The sequence below is a fragment of the Nerophis lumbriciformis genome, linkage group LG10 (assembly GCF_033978685.3).
Source record: "Nerophis lumbriciformis linkage group LG10, RoL_Nlum_v2.1, whole genome shotgun sequence".
Taxonomy (NCBI): domain Eukaryota; kingdom Metazoa; phylum Chordata; class Actinopteri; order Syngnathiformes; family Syngnathidae; genus Nerophis; species Nerophis lumbriciformis.
Window position 1 is genome coordinate 238,620 of NC_084557.2, and position 17,028 is coordinate 255,647.

At 42.0% G+C, this 17,028-nt stretch overlaps 2 protein-coding genes across 2 annotated transcripts in view; both read right to left on the reverse strand.

Annotated features, from left to right (window-relative positions):
• Positions 1-2,116, reverse strand: part of LOC133612190 (uncharacterized) — a 48,781-nt gene extending 46,665 nt beyond the window's left edge. The window contains exon 1 of the mRNA XM_072913868.1: positions 2,026-2,116. Within this exon, the coding sequence (XP_072769969.1) occupies positions 2,026-2,055 (30 nt within the window). The 5' untranslated portion in view covers positions 2,056-2,116. The remainder of the gene's footprint in view (positions 1-2,025) is intronic.
• Positions 2,117-7,311: 5,195 nt separating this feature from the next.
• Positions 7,312-17,028, reverse strand: part of kcp (kielin cysteine rich BMP regulator) — a 112,084-nt gene continuing 102,367 nt past the window's right edge. Inside the window, exons 45-48 of the mRNA XM_061970459.2 lie at positions 16,439-16,540; positions 16,213-16,377; positions 8,199-8,499; positions 7,312-8,133 (exon numbers count right to left, since the gene is read on the reverse strand). Coding sequence (XP_061826443.2) covers positions 7,913-8,133; positions 8,199-8,499; positions 16,213-16,377; positions 16,439-16,540 — 789 coding nt within the window. The 3' untranslated portion in view covers positions 7,312-7,912. The remainder of the gene's footprint in view (positions 8,134-8,198; positions 8,500-16,212; positions 16,378-16,438; positions 16,541-17,028) is intronic.

Sequence of the window (17,028 nt, forward strand, 5' to 3'; positions counted from 1 at the left end):
GACTGAAAAACAGTTTCTATCCTAGAGCTGTTATTGCCCTAAACTCTGCACTTACCTGAACACTCACCACTTTATTACTTACTTACCTCTGATAAAAATCTACTGTGCAATGTTTTTTTTTTTTACATTTTATTATGTTTCTAAATTTTAAAATGTTTTATAATTGTTGTTGTCTTAAGACTATTTTATGTAGGTTTGTTTTAAAAAAAACTGAGCTGGATTGCTGTCCAATTTCGTTGTTTCCATACAATGACAATAAAGGTATTCTGATTCTGATTTTCTTCTTTGTACTTTGTAAACACTTTAAGTTTGAAGAGTTTCTTGAAGTGGATCATATTAGTACATTGATTGATTGCTTTGCTTAATCCATTCCATCATTTAATTCCACATGCTGATATACTCAAGGTCTTAAGTGTTGTACGTGCGTACAAATGTTTTAAATTACATTTTTCTTTAAGATTATATTTCTCCTCTTTTGTTGAGAAGAATTGTTGTATATTCTTGGCTAGCAGGTTATAGTTTGCTTTGTGTATAATTGAAAATTCACTATGTTGTGGAATTTCAGTATTTTTGATTCAATAAATAAAGGGTTTGTATGTTCTCTATATCCAACATTATATATTATTAGGGCCCGCATAAGGACCTATTGAATTTGTAAGGTTTTATTATTCTTTATTCTTCCGCCGCCACATTAAACTGTAATTTGACCCACTTAACATGCTTCAAAACTCACCATATTTGACCCACACATCAGGACCTGCGAAAATTGCCTTTTTAAAAAAAAAAACGAACCACAAAACTCAAAATTGCGCTCTAGCGCCCCCTACGAAAAAAAAAACCTAGACTGTCTGTAACTCCCACTAGGAAGGTCGGAGAGACATGTGAAACAAAAACCTTTATGTAGGTGTGACTTAGACCTAGATTTCATAATAGTATATTCTCGGGCAAAAATCAACAGGAGGTTGGCAATTCCCCCTTCAAGACAAAAAAGTACTAAAAACAGTCACTTTTGCCTCTTTGAGCTGTAATTTGACCCTCTTAACATGCTTCAAAACTCACCGAACTGAACACACACATCAGGACTGGCAAAAATTGTGATCTAATAAAAAAACCTAACCCCAAATCTCAAAATTGTGCTCTAGCGCAATTTTTTAATGAAACGCACAAAAAACTGCTTCTCGGATAAAAAAAACTGACAAAACTGCCTGTAACTCTCCCTGGGAAGGTCGGAGAGACATGAAACAAAAACCTCTATGTAGGTCTCACTTAAACCTACATTTCATAAATTGACAACCCCCAGCAAAAATCAACAGGAAGTTTGCTATTCCCCCTTCAAAACACATTTTTTGTAAAAACCGGTCACCTTCCTTCAAAAACTATCTCCTCTGAGCGCGTTTGTCGTTTCGGCTTCAAACTAACACAGGAGAGAGATTAAACCCTTGTGTATAAAATAACAGAACAGCGTTTTAATACCTGCTCCGGTTTTGATTTTATGACCCTTCAAAGACCCGCTGCGCTGATGCTGCTGCGCTGCTGTTTTTTTAAGATGGCTGCTTAAAAGCAGGAAGTACCAATGTGCCCACACAATGCAGACAAGGTAGGTACACTAGACAAAAGTCTTGGGACACTTCAGACTAAAAGTAGACAAAAGTATTGGGACACTTAGGACTAGCACCTGCCAAATACGCGGGCCCGACCAATGCTGCTTGCAGCTTTAATTATAACTGATCTTTTTTGTAACCCCGTTAATAAATGAAGTGTACTTTTGTAGTTATTTCCCCATATTTCTACACAATAAGTCAGATATAGAGCAGGTGAGGAGAAATAAGCTCAGAAGCAGTGGAGCCATACAGGAAGTTGAACAAAAATAAGAGCGATAAACAGGAACTACACACCAAAGTAGTGACATGAATAATAATAATGATACAAATAATAATATTAGTATTGATATTATGAAAAAATATACACGTTTAGTAATGAATTGAATCTATATTATCTAAAGTGACTTCTTTCCAAAGGTATTACCTTCTTCAAGGCCACGTGTACGTCCTCCATGCTGCAGGACTCATGGAATACATTTGTGTAGAGACGACTCACGTCCTCAGAGGAGAGTCTTGTGGACTGGACCAGAGCACACCTGCACACCTGCAACATCAACACACACACACACACACACACACACACACACACACACACCAAGCATCAACAACACAGAATAAACAAACACAGCCGCCCAACATTTTACCTGCTCCATGTTTTTACCGCCTGCGAGGCAATCAATTATACAGGTTGTTGCTATGGTTACTGCAGCCGTCCGGAAGGCAGCAGGGATCAGGTGACAATCCAAGTGAAAGGGGACATGTGACACAAACCACTTGGAAGAGAAACCAGCCAGAGTGATTAGTAAGAGCGTTATTTATTCAAACAAGGAGTACCTGAGATAATGAGCTTACAGTCAGACAATGCACAGTGCTTGAAACATGAACCATATTGCAGAGAGCTTTCTTTATTTTTTTCAAGCCGCTGCCTTACACTTGTGTAAAAAAAACACAAAAAAACAACAACATTGAAAAAATGGTATTCTATAAATATTCAGTCAATATGTGGAACGTCTTGAGGTTCCATCAGCTTAGTCATACAGCAGTGATTCTCAAACTGTGCTACATGTATGTGGTACCAATATTCCAAGACAGTGTTACCGTTCAAATTGTGTGTAATGTTACAGTGGCCAAAATTTTACATCCATCCATCCATTTTCTACCGCTTGTCCCTTTTGGGGTCGCTGGAGCCTCAAAATTTGACATATACTTGATAACCCTTGTGTAATGTTCATATTGTCGTTACTCAGCCAACGTTTGTGGGTCTGATGGACCCACAGCAAACACTTTTATGTTCAAATACTGAACAATATACATCTGTTCAGTATTTGAACATAAAAGTGTTTGATTGTGAGGCATTAAAAGACACAAAATGCAACGGGTCCATCAGACCCACAAACGCTGGCTGAGTAACAACAATATGAACATTACACGGAACATTTATCTGGCAGTTTCTGCATCCCACAGGGATTCTTCTTTTGTGTTTCTGCACCTGCGCTTCCCACACAAGGTTGCAACATTGTTTGTCAACACTGTCTGCTCTCAATTTCTCGCACATTTGACCCTCTGATGTTCTGTGTACCTACACCCTGTCCTCCTCCTGTCTAGGCCTGCTGTGTGTGTGTGTGTGTGTGGTACAGAGAACATCAATTTCCACACTTCTATTAGCCCCGGGTCCAGTGGACCCGGGCATCTTATATGTAATAGATGTGTAGGGGGTAGAGATGCGCGGTTTGCGGGCACAACCGCGGAGTCCGCGGATTATCCGCGGATCGGGCGGATGAAATTTAAAAAAATTAGATTTTATCCGCGGGTCGGGTCGGGTCGGGCGGTTGAAATAAAAAAAAAATTAGATTTTAAATAGATTCAGGCGGGTGGCAGTTAAACCAATTGGTAAATATATATACATAGTTAAATGTTGTTACCCACATACGAAAAACCAGCAGGCACCTGCAGCATATGCCACAACAGAAGAAAAAAAAGAAAAAGAGATGGACACTTTTACGGAGCGGAGAAGGGACGCCTCGCCGGGGTCCGGGACCGAGGCCCCTTCCCCCAAGAGGGCCCCACCGGGAGCCGTAGCTGAGGCAATCCGCGAGAAGGGCCCGACGCACGTCAAGGGTCACCACCGCGCCCACCGCACCGACACCCCGCCCGCCTTCGCCGCGGCCGGCGTCACGCGCAGCAGGTAAGCAGCTTACGTGCCCGCCACACCCGTGGCCGGGGGCTCGTAACAGGGGTCACTCCGCGCGCTACGCCCGCGCAGCTTACCTGCCCGCCACCCCTGTTGCCGGGGGCGCGTAACAGGGGTCACTCCGCACGCAGTGCGCTCACGAAAGGGGTGGGGCTCACCCTGGTTGATATAGACAGCAGGACGGTGGCCATGGAAGTCGGAACCCGCTAAGGAGTGTGTAACAACCCACCTGCCGAATCAACTAGCCCTGAAAATGGATGGCGCTGGAGCGTGGGGCCCATACCCGGCCGTCGCCGGCAGCGAGACGCGCTTGGAGGTGCGCTCAGCGCGGCTCCCATATGATTGCGCACTGGTGTGCGTCTGGGTCGTGACAGCGTGGCACGCGAATGTCTGTGCTGCATTGGATCAGTCTCCTTTCTTTAACAGGCAAAAGCTTTATAACCTCACTAATGCCTTGCATCGTCTATATTAGATATATAACAACGGGCGGGTGCGGGCGGGTGCGGTTCTGATCAAATGTTACATCGGGTGGATGGCGGATGGTTGACGACTTTCTGATGCGGTTGCGGATGAAATAATTGCCTATCCGCGCATCTCTAGTAGGGGGGTGTATGGTGTGTGGTCATTAAATATGTATTCTGATGTATGTTCTTCACAGAAAATGAGCCAAAGTCAGTGAGTCTCTGTTTGAAAAATTAATTAATTGTATCATTTTTCTTTTAATAAAAAAGGAAAACGGGTCCCACAGACCCGAACACCACACAAGTGTTAAATAAAACCTCTGCCTGGGGTTTTAATAAAATTTTAGGCCTACTACGCTACTGTATTTAATTTTGGTCATTATGTGACTGCGTGGGTTCCCTCCGGGTACTTCGGCTTCCTCCCACCTCCAAAGACATGCACCTGGGGATAGGCCCCTCCCACCTCCAAAGACATGCACCTGGGGATAGGCCCCTCCCACCTCCAAAGACATGCACCTGGGGATAGGCCCCTCCCACCTCCAAGGACATGCCCCTGGGGATAGGTTGATTGGCAACACTAAATTGGCCCTAGTGTGTGAATGTTGTCTATATGCTTTGGCCCTGCAAGGTATACACCGCCTTCCGCCCGAATGCAGCTAGGATAGGCTCCAGCCCCCCGCCCCCCGCAGCCCCGAGAGGGACAAACGGTATCACATGGATGGATGGATGGTGGTACTTGGAGAGCCAAGTGTTTTCTGAGGTGGAACTTGGTGAAAAAAGTTTGAGAACCACTGTCATACAGTAAAGGCTGAAATGTGCTCTCGCATCACGTAGCTTGCGTAAACCATGGCAGATTGCTCCGCCCCCTCCGACGGACCTTTACGCGCACCTCCCCCCCTAGCTTCCTGTCAGCGGCGAGGTGTAATTGGTCGGCTTTTCAGTACATCATTTCAATACCGGTTTCGTAGCAATGTGCATTATTACTTCCAGCTCCAACAACAATGTGGATGTTGCTTCAGTCGCCATTGTTTACTACAACTACACACACGGGAAGCTAATAGCTAGTCGACAAAAGCTGTGGTTGTGTATAAAGAGAGTACCGTATTTTTCGGATTATAAGTCGCAGTTTTTTTCATAGTTTGGCCGGGGGTGCAACTTATACTCTGGAGCGATTTATGTGTGAAATTATTAACACATTACCGTAAAATATCAAATAATATTATTTAGCTCATTCACGTAAGAGACTACACTGCAAAAAGTGAAATGTAAGTAAGATGAAATATGTCAAATAAGGGTGATATTTGCTTATTTCCTGTCTGATAAGATCATTCTTCTCACTAAGCAGATTTTATGTTGGAGTGTTTTACTTGTTTTAAGTGTTTTGGTCCTAAATCCACATCCCCGATGCTTACCATCAACAGCGGGGTCCCACAGGGATGTGTGTTGAGCCCTTTCCTGTACACACTCTACACCAATGACTGCCGTAGCATCTCACCCACCACAACATACTTCAAATACTCAGATGACACAGCCACTCTCCAACAGTCAATCCATCCTGGACTATCATAACACAGTCAAACATTTCACAGAGTCATGCACAGCCAGTTATCTGGAAATCAATGTCAATAAAACAAAAGAAATATGCTTCAACCCCCCCTCACCTCAGAACCCCATCATCATAAACACACAAACAGTTCAAACAGTTGACACTTTTAAATACCTGGGCATAACCTTGGACAATAAACTCACCTTTGATCAACACACCACGGACATTCAAAAAAGAAGTCAACAAAGACTGTCAGCCATCCGGGAACTTAAAGGACTATACGTTGCACCTCATCTCCTGTTATTACTTTACCAAAGCATTGTTCAAGCCATCCTTCTGTACTGTTCCACATGTTTTTTCACCATGCTTTCTGTAACCAACCGGACCAAACTCACACGCATTACAAACATAGCAGCTCAAATCATCGGCCTACCCACACCCAACATTTCAGACATAAACCACAGGTCCATCACCCGACTGGCAAAAACAATAGTCCAGGATATCACTCACCCACTACACCAATACATCATCCCACTACCATCAGGGCGCAGGTACAGAACAATCAAATTCCGGAGGGCCCGCCTCAGGAAAAGCCTGATCCCTGCAGCTATAGCCGCCCTTAACAGCAGGCCCGGCCGACCTGTCTGACAAGCCTGTAAATGTGTGTTAGTCATGTATGATGTCTTTTTCTTATTTTTTTTGTGTGTGACGTGTGATGTGTAATGTCTAGTGTTTAAATGTACGGCAGTGACAATGAATTTCCCCAAGGGGACCAATAAATCTAATCTAAAAAAAAAAAAAAGATCTCAGTAAGATATTACAGCTTGTTGCTGAGATTTGATGACCTTTTTTTTCAAGGTAAAAAATGATTTTCAAGGTACAAAAAAATTTTCAAGGTAAATTTTTTTTTTCAAGGTTACATTTTTTTTTCAAGGTAAAAAATGATTTTCAAATTTTTTTAATTTAAAAAAAATGTTTTTACATTTTTTTATTTTTTTTAATTTGTAAAATTTTTAAAACTTTTTTTTAATTTGTAAATTTTTTTAAAACAATTTAAAACAATTTTAAATGTTTTGAATTTTTTTAAACAATTTTAACAATTAACATTTTTTTTAGGGTTAGGGTTAGAGTTAGGGTTAGGGTTAAGATTAGGGTTAGGGTTAGGGTTAAGATTAGGGTTAGGTTTAAGATTAGGGTTAGGGTAAAAAAATTTTTAAAAAGTTAAAAAAAGTAAAAAAAAAGTTAAATTTTTTTTAAAAAAGTTAAAAAAAGTTAAAAAAAAAGTTAAAAAAAGTTAAAAAAAGTTTTAAAAATTTAAATTTTTTTAATTTTTTTAAAAAAAAATTTTTTTTTTTTTTTAAAATTTAAAGAAATTTAAATTTTTTTTAAAACATTTAAAAATTTTTAAAAAAAAATTAAATTTTTTTATTTTTTTTAAAAAAAAGTTAAAATTTTTACAAAAATTAAAAAAAAAAAAATGTTTTAAGTTAAAACATGATTTTCAAGGTAAAAAAAAATTTTCAAGGTAAAAAAAAATTTTCAAGGTAAATTTTTTTTTTCAAGGTAAAAAATGATTTTCTGTTGTTCTGTTTTGAGGCATGTTAAAAAAAATAATGCACTTTGTGACTTGAATAATAAATATAATATAGCAGTGCCATGTTGGCACTTTTTTCCATAACATGAGTTGATTTATTTTGGAAAACCTTGTTACATTGTTTAATGCATCCAGCGGGGAATCACAACAAAATTAGGCATAATAATGTGTTAATTCCACGACTGTATATATCGGTATCGGTTGATATCGGAATCGGTAATTAAGAGTTGGACAATATCGGATATCGGCAAAAAAGTCATTATCGGACATCTCTAATCAAAACCAATCATTGAGGGGATGGCCTAAAACCGAGTTGGTCGTACTCTCTTCATACACGACTCTGGCTCACTCAAGAAAACACGGCCCTCTAGTGTTTGGAAAAAGAACTGCAAGTAAGGAGTCAGCCCCCACGAGGGAGCTATCAAAACGCCATCAGAGGGTATGCAAGTCACGTGAAGCGAGAGCGTATTTCAGTTCAAAGCGAGTGTGCATTAGAGATGTGCGTGTTGACATGTGCCTTTAAGAGATGTTGGCGTGGATGATCTTTGGACACTTGCTAGAATGAATGCAGTAGTTGTTGTGCAGCACCAGCCCGGCGGGGCACTGGCAGCCGGGTACACAGGGCTTGAAACAGTGGCTCTCTATCACCCCTAGTGGCACAGCGGCGTTGAAGCACGTCACGGGACAAGGGGGGCCGCACTCGTCAAACACCAAGCCCCTCTCCACTGGACAGCCCACAGCTGTGGAGGACATTATCGTCTGAGCCTTTGTGGGACCTAGTCATGGTCCACCCCTCCCAACTCACCACACAGCGACGGGCTCCTCCAGCGTAGGACCACGCCGGCCTCTCGACACTGGCCGGCGTAGGCCTCCAGCGTGTCGCACAGGCACTCGTCAGTGTTGGCCCCGCAGGCGCACAGGTCGTACACGCAGGCGGCGTACCACGCCTCGGGAGCGACCACGCGGTGACAAGGCTTGAAGGTGGCCGACTTGAGGACCTTACAGCGAGCGTTGGCGCCTTTCCTGGCGTGGTAGCCCGCCTCCTTGCAAGGGTCCACGTCCTCCCCGGGGCGACACGACGAGAGTGAGTGACTTCCGTTTCTGACCTATGTTGAGAAAAATAGATGTAATCACAGGATTAGTGCATAGTTGGGGATGATACTCAATCTCAACGTACGCAAATCCAAAACTTTTCTTAAATTAGGATAGTCTTTTCTCATTGATTGAATATCATCTTATTAGGGCCCGCATGGCCCATTGCATAAGGACTATAAGGACCTATTGAATTTCTAAGGTTTTATTATTATTCTTTATTATTGTTCCGCAGCTTTGCGCTGTACTTTGACCCCCTTAACATGCTTCAAAACTCACCAAATTGGACGCACACATAAATAAACTCGAACAAAACTCTTTGGTAAAAATACCAAACCCCAAAACTCAAAATTGCGCTCTAGCGCCCCCTACAAAGTAAACTTTTTTTAACTCCCAGTACAAATGTCGTAGAGACATGAAACAAAAACCTCTATGTAGGTCTCACTTAGACTTAAATTGTATTCATTTATTTCCTCGGCCAAAAATCTACAGGAAGTTTGCTATTCCGTCAGTCTACCCCAGGGCAGCTGTGGCTATGAAAGTAGCTTACCACCACCAGGTGTGAATGAATGATGGGTTCTATATGTAAAGCGACTTTGGGTACTTAGAAAAGCGCTATATAAATCCCAGTTATTATTATTATTATTATTATTCCCCCTTCAACACTAATTTTTAGTAAAATCAGTCACTTTTGCCTCTTTGAGCTGTAATTTGACCCCCTTAACATGCTTCAAAACTCACCGAACTGAACGCACACATCAAGACTGGCAGAAATTGCGATCTAATAAAAAAACCTAACCCCAAATCTCAAAATTGCGCTCTAGAGCAATTTTTGAATAAAACGGAGAAAAAAACTGCTCCTCGGAAGAAAAAATTGACAAAACTGCCTGTAACTCCCACTGGGAAGGTCGGAGAGACATGAAACAAAAACCTCTATGTAGGTCTGACTTAGACCTACATTTTATTAATTTATTTCCTTGGCCAAAAATCTACAGGCAGTCTGCTATTCCCCCTTCAACACTAATTTTGAGTAAAATCAGTCACTTTTGCCTCTTTGAGCTGTAATTTGACCCCCTTAACATGCGTCAAAACTCACCGAACTGAACGCACACATCAAGACTGGCAGAAATTGCGATCTAATAAAAAAACCTAACCCCAAATCTCAAAATTGCGCTCTAGAGCAATTTTTGAATAAAACGGAGAAAAAACTGCTCCTCGGAAGAAAAAATTGACAAAACTGCCTGTAACTCCCACTGGGAAGGTCAGAGAGACATGAAACAAAAACATCTATGTAGGTCTCACTTAGACCTACATTTTATACATTTATTTCCTCGGCCAAAAATCTACAGGAAGTTTGCTATTCCCCCTTCAACACTAATTTTTAGTAAAATCAGTCACTTTTGCCTCTTTGAGCTGTAATTTGACCCCTTTAACATGCTTCAAAACTCACCGAACTGAACGCACACATCAAGACTGGCAGAAATTGCGATCTAATAAAAAAACCTAACCCCAAATCTCAAAATTGCGCTCTAGAGCAATTTTTGAATAAAACGCAGAAAAAACTGCTCCTCGGAAGAAAAAATTGACAAAACTGCCTGTAACTCCCACTGGGAAGGTCGGAGAGACATGAAACAAAAACCTCTATGTAGGTCTCACTTAGGCCTACATTTCATAAATTGACAACCCCCAGCAAAAATCAACAGGAAGTTTGCTATTCCCCCTTCTAAACATCATTTTTGTAAAAACCGGTCACCTTTCTTCAAACATTATCTCCTCTGAGCGTGTTGTCGTTTCGGCTTCAAACTAACACAGGAGAGTGATTGAACCCTTCTGATTAAAAGTTATCAAAAGAGTTTTAATAACTGCTCTGGTTTTGATTTTATGACCCTTCAAAGAACCGCTGCGCTGATGCTGCTGCACTGCTGTTTTTTTAAGATGGCTGCTTAAAAGCAGGAAGCACCAACGTGCCCACACAATGCAGACAAGGTAGGTACACTAGACAAAAGTCTTGGGACAATTCGGACTAAAAGTAGACAAAAGTTTTGGGACACTTATGACTACCACTGGACAAAAGTTTTGGGACACTTATGACTACCACTGGACAAAAGTATTGGGACACTTAGGACGAAAACTGGACAAAAGTATTGGGACACTTACGACTAAAACTTGACTAAAGTATTGGGCCACTTGGGACTAAAACTTGACAAAAGTATTGGGATACTTACGACTAAAACTTGACTAAAGTATTGGGCCACTTGGGACTAAAACTTGACAAAAGTATTGGGATACTTACGACTAAAAGTAGACAACAGTATTGGGAAACTTAGGACTAAAATTGGACAACAGTATTGGGGCACTTAGGACTACCACTGGACTAAAGTATTGGGACACCTACACTGGACTAAAGTATTGGGACACCTACACTGGACAAAAGTATTGGGACACTTAGGACTACAACTTGACAAAAGTATTGGGACACTTAGGACTACAACTTGACAAAAGTATTGGGACACTTAGTACTACAACTGGACACAAGTATTGGGACACTTAGGACTAGCACCTGCCAAATACGCGGGCCCGACCAATGCTGCTTGCAGCTTTAATTTTTACTTGAGATTCATCTCACCTGATTATTTCAGGCTTTATTTGTTGGACATATGCACTTATATAGGATAGGACTTTATTGTCATTGCACAAGTACAACAAAACTATGTTTTCAGCACAAACCCGTTCAAGATGAGACAAACAAACAGTGTACAGGGTTACAGAACAGGAACGCTGATGGGTCGCCAAAGACGCCCCGTAAAAGATAAGAAAAAGGTAAAACGCCGGGGTAGAAGATGAGTAAAAAAATACAATCGAGACTGGGCTCCTAAGGGGGCCTAGTCTGGAGTGGGGAAAAAACTCCATGCAATGCACACATAAACACGCTACATTTAATCACGACAACTCGCAACAGAGGGGCGGGGAGTTGGGGCCCTGGAGGTCGACTGCTGCTATGAAGCGCTGCCAGCCGTCCATCACCCAGAGGGGAAACAAGCGGTGGTGAAGGCGTGGGGTGTGTGTGTGTATGTGCCCATTGTCTTGGGTGATGATGATGTAATGTTCATAGACTGAGGCATGAAAGCAAAAGTTCGACTCCAGGTGTCGTTGATGAGGGAGGGAGGTCAAAAGCGTCCATCATGGAGGTGTCCTCGGGGGTGTTTGATATGCACATAAACAAGATATTAGTGGTTGTTTACAACCAATTTTGTTTTAGGGTGGACTACCAATATCAACATCACTGGGGACGGCGTGGCGCAGTTGGTAGAGAGGCCGTGCCAGCAACCTGAGGGTTCCTGGTTCGATCTCCAGCTTCTACCAACCTAGTCACGTCCGTCGTGTCCTTGAGCAAGACACTTCACCCTTGCTCCTGATGGGTGCTGGTTAGCGCCTTGCATGGCAGCTCCCTCCATCAGTGTGTGAATGTGTGTGTGAATGGGTGAATGTGGAAATAGTGTCAAAGCGCTTTGAGTACCTTGAAGGTAGAAAAGAGCTCTACAAGTATAACCCATTTACCATCAATCACAGGCCACAGAAAAACTAAAGAAGAAATACAAATAGATCATTTTGTAAACAATATTTTATTACTATTTAATTCTTTTATAAGGTTAAGATTTTATGTACTGTATTTTGTAATTTTATAGATGAATACATATACTATATTAATTATACATTAGAGAAATCTTACAACTCACAATTTGATTCCAATTCTTGGAGTGACGACTGGATTTAGAACCGAGTCTCGATTCAAACCGATTCTCGCAATATACTAATTGGTATAAAAATGATAATAAAACTTTTTCAAAACAGGTTGGAGTTTACAAAAAGGTCCTCTTGGCTACTAGCATGTTTATTTCACCTCGCACAAGATGCTGTAATCGGTGGTAAGCGCGGAAATGACCTAAAAAAAACGTATGTATTCTTTAAAGGGGAACATTATCAGCAGACCTATGTAAGCGTCAATATATACCTTGATGTTGCAGAAAAAAGACAATTTTTTTTTTTTAAACCGATTTCCGAACTCTAAATGGGTGAATTTTGGCAAATTAAACGCCTTTCTATTATTCGCTCTCGGAGCGATGACGTCACATCGGGAAGCAATCCGCCATTTTCTCAAACACCGAGTCAAATCAGCTCTGTTATTTTCCGTTTTTCCGACTGTTTTCCGTACCTTGGAGACATCATGCCTCGTCGGTGTGTTGTCGGAGGGTGTAACAACACCAACAGGGACGGATTCAAGTTGCACCAGTGGCCCAAAGATGCGAAAGTGGCAAGAAATTGGACGTTTGTTCCGCACACTTTACCCACGAAAGCTATGCTACGACAGAGATGGCAAGAATGTGTGGATACCCTGCGACACTCAAAGCAGATGCATTTCCAACCATAAAGTCAAAGAAATCTGCCGCCAGACCCCCATTGAATCTGCCGGAGTGTGTGAGTAATTCAGGGACAAAGGACCTCGGTAGCACGGCAAGCAATGGTGGCAGTTTGTTCCCGCAGATGAGCGAGCTAAACCCCCTGGATGTCTTGGCTCACACCGTCCCTTATGGGGAAATGGTTTTGGATCCGAGGAAAGTAACTGACCATGAGCCAGTGGTCATCAAAAATCAGGAAATCACCCAGGTATCCTCATATAAATATTTAGGGGTTCATATTGATAATCTTCTCTGCTGGAAGACACATATTGACAAACTGTGCAATAGACTGCAACAGAGGCTATATTTTTTGCGAAGATTAAGATTGTACGGCGTAAGCAGCCACATCATGATGATTTTCTACCGTGCCATTGTAGAGAGCATCATTAGATACGGGATCACCTCATGGTTTGGCAACCTAACCGTTAAGCTAAAAAGCAAACTGGCCGGCATGCATAAAACGTCAATGAAAATCGTAGGGAGGAAAGAATATGAGCCTATACAGAGCATCTATGAGCAGGCAGTTAGGAAAAAAGCTAAGAAAATTATTTCCAACTCACAACATCCACTCTTTCCTGAATATGGAACCCTGCCATCAGGGAGAAGACTCCGGGTCCCACTATGCAAATTTAACCGCCTTAAATGATCATTTGTCCCAGCCTCCATTAAGCTGACCAACAATGTGCAATAGAATTTTAATACATAGGTTAGCACTTTTTTAGCACACAGCACTTTAGCACATAGCACTTTAGAACTAAGTACTTTAGCACACAGCACTTTATCCATGAGCTCTAGTGCAATGCACATTGGTACTTTATCTTTATCTCCATACTGTAGATTTGATGCCTACATCAAAGTGCCACCTATGTCTATCAAGCTCCATGTTCTGATGTTTAAATGTTAGTTGTATGGTTGTGGTTGTGTCTGTGCTTGTGTTTTTCTTCTGTTGTTTTTGGGTATGTTAAGAAAGCAATGATGCACTGTGCCCAAGACAAATTTCCCCGCGGGGACAATAAAGTTGAACCTTGAACCTTGAACCTTGAACCTTATGCCACCGAAGATGATCAAGAGAAGAATATCGACCCTAGCTTCCCTGGCCTGCTGACATCAACTCCAAAACTGGACAGATCAGCTTTCAGGAAAAGAGAGCGGATGAGGGTATGTCTACAGAATATATTAATTGATGAAAATTGGGCTGTCTGCACTCTCAAAGTGCATGTTGTTGCCAAATGTATTTCATATGCTGTAAACCTAGTTCATAGTTGTTAGTTTCCTTTAATGCCAAACAAACACATACCAATCGTTGGTTAGAAGGCGATCGCCCAATTCGTCCTCGCTTTCTCCCGTGTCGCTGGCTGTCGTGTCGTTTTCGTGGGTTTCGCTTGCATACGGTTCAAACCGATATGGCTCAATAGCTTCAGTTTCTTCTTCAATTTGGTTTTCGCTACCTGCCTCCACACTACAACCATCCGTTTCAATACATGCGTAATCTGTTGAATCGCTTAAGCCGCTGAAATCCGAGTCTGAATCCAAGCTAATGTCGCTATAGCTTGCTGTTCTTTCCGCCATGTTTGTTTGTGTTGGCATCACTATGTGACGTCACAGGAAAATGGACGGGTGTATATAACGATGGTTAAAATCAGGCACTTTGAAGCTTTTTTTAGGGATATTGCGTGATGGGTAGAATTTTGAAAAAAACTTCGAAAAATAAAATAAGCCACTGGGAACTGATTTTTAATGGTTTTAATTAACCCTTCTGAAATGGTGATAATGTTCCCCTTTAAAACTTTAAATAATGAATCATTTTTTAAAAATCGGTTCTTTAAAATCTCCTTTCTGAGTTGCCACCTTAACGTGGTAGAGGAGTTTGCGTGTCCCAATGATCCTAGGAGCTATGTTGTCCGGGGTCTTCTATGCCCCCTGGTAGGGTCTCCCAAGACAAACTAGGTCCTAGGTGAGGGATCAGAACAAAGAGCAGCTCGAAGACTTCTATGGAAAATAATCAAGTATTTAGATTTCCCTTGCCCGGACGCGGGTCACCGGGGCTCCCCTTTGGAGCCAGGTCGAGTCCATGGTTCTCGCCCGGAAAAGGGTGGAGTGCCATCTCCGGGTTGGGGAGGAGATCTTGCCCCAAGTGGAGGAGTTCAAGTACCTCGGAGTCTTGTTCACGAGTGAGGGAAGAGTGGATGGTGAGATCGACCGGTGCGTCTTCAGTAATGCGGACGCTGTATCGATCCGTTGTGGTGAAGAAGGAGCTGAGCCAGAAGGCAAAGCTCTCAATTTACCGGTCGATCTACGTTCCCATCCTCACCTATGGTCATGAGCTTTGGGTTATGACCGAAAGGACAAGATCACGGGTACAAGCAGCCGAAGAGTTTCCTCCGCCAGGTGGCGGGTCTCTCCCTTAGAGATAGGGTGAGAAGCTCTGTCATCCGGGAGGAGCTCAAAGTAAAGCTGCTGCTCCTCCACATGGAGAGGAGCCAGATGAGGTGGTTCGGGCATCTGGTCAGGATGCCACCCGAACGCCTCCCTAGGGAGGTGTTTAGGGCACGTCCGACCGGTAGGAGGCCACGGGGAAGACCCAGGACACGTTGGGAAGACTATGTCTCCCGGCTGGCCTGGGAACGCCTCGGGATCCCCCGGGAGGAGCTGGACGAAGTGGCTGGGGAGAGGGAAGTCTGGGCTTCTCTGCTTAGGCTGCTGCCCCGGCTACCCCTCCTCGATAAGCGGAGGAAAATGGATGGATGATGAAATGATGAATCGATTTGAAAACGAAATAAATAAGAATGGCGTTTCAGATTATTTCTTTTGAGGACCCCTATTATACATATTTAAATGTATTTCTTTTGAAATATGTATTTTTTATATTCATACCTATTTAATGAGATGTATGCTATTTACTTACAAAAAAAATATATATATATATTTATATATATTAATTGACACTTACCCAGATAAAATACAATTATATACTGTATATATATATGTATATTTATCCATAGTTTTTTTAATGAATTATTTACATCCATCCATCCATTTTCTACCGCTTGTCCCTTTCGGGGTGGTACAGAATGTCATTATATAATCTTGACTAATTAGTGTGTTAGAAGGATTTTGTAAAAAAAAAACAAAAAAAAAACACACCAATGAAAACGTCACTCTCTTTAATCGCACTTTTTGATTTTTTGAATCCTGGTATAATTAAGTAGCATAATTAAATATGGTTTTGGTGCAGATCCAGATAAAGGAATCGTAAGTGTATGATTTTACCCTCCAGCTGTTTCCAAAGTCTGCTTCTGACAGGCTCATCTGTCCACTGGGCATGCGGAGGTCATCCTGGTGGTAGTTGTTAAAGTTCCCACAGAGGCCACACGTGTGACCTTTGTAGGATCCGGGAACGCTCACTTCCAGGTGGGAACGACCGCTCCACAGCACCTTCAGATGAACACATGAATATGAATATGCGCCACTCATAAAGGGAAGTGAGACTCCAGACCTTAAGGCCGATGTTGGTGTTGAGCAGGATGGTGTTGGTTTTGCGTTCTACGTAGATGTACGGTTCTTTGAGGAACGGTAACGCCACCGCCTCATCGTTGACCTGAAGAGCGCATTTGGCAACACCATCATTAATGAGAGTTAAGATACAGTGGTTAGCAGAGGTGGGTAGTAACGCGCTACATTTACTCCGTTACATCTACTTGAGTAACTTTTGGGATAAATTGTACTTCTAAGAGTAGTTTTAATGCAACATACTTTTACTTTTACTTGAGTATATTTATAGAGAAGAAACGCTACTTTTACTCCGCTACTTTTATCTACATTCAGCTCGCTACTCGCTACTCATTTTTATCGATCTGTTAATGCACGCTTTGTTTGTTTTGGTCTGTCAGACAGACCTTCATAGTGCCTGCGTTTTACCAAATACAGTCACTGTTGATGTTTACTCCGTTCCACCAATCAGATGCAGTCACTGGTGACGTTGGACCAATCAAACAGAGCCAGGCGGTCACATGACCTGACTTAAACAAGTTGAAAAACTTATTGGGGTGTTACCATTTAGTGGTCAATTGTATGGAATATGTACTG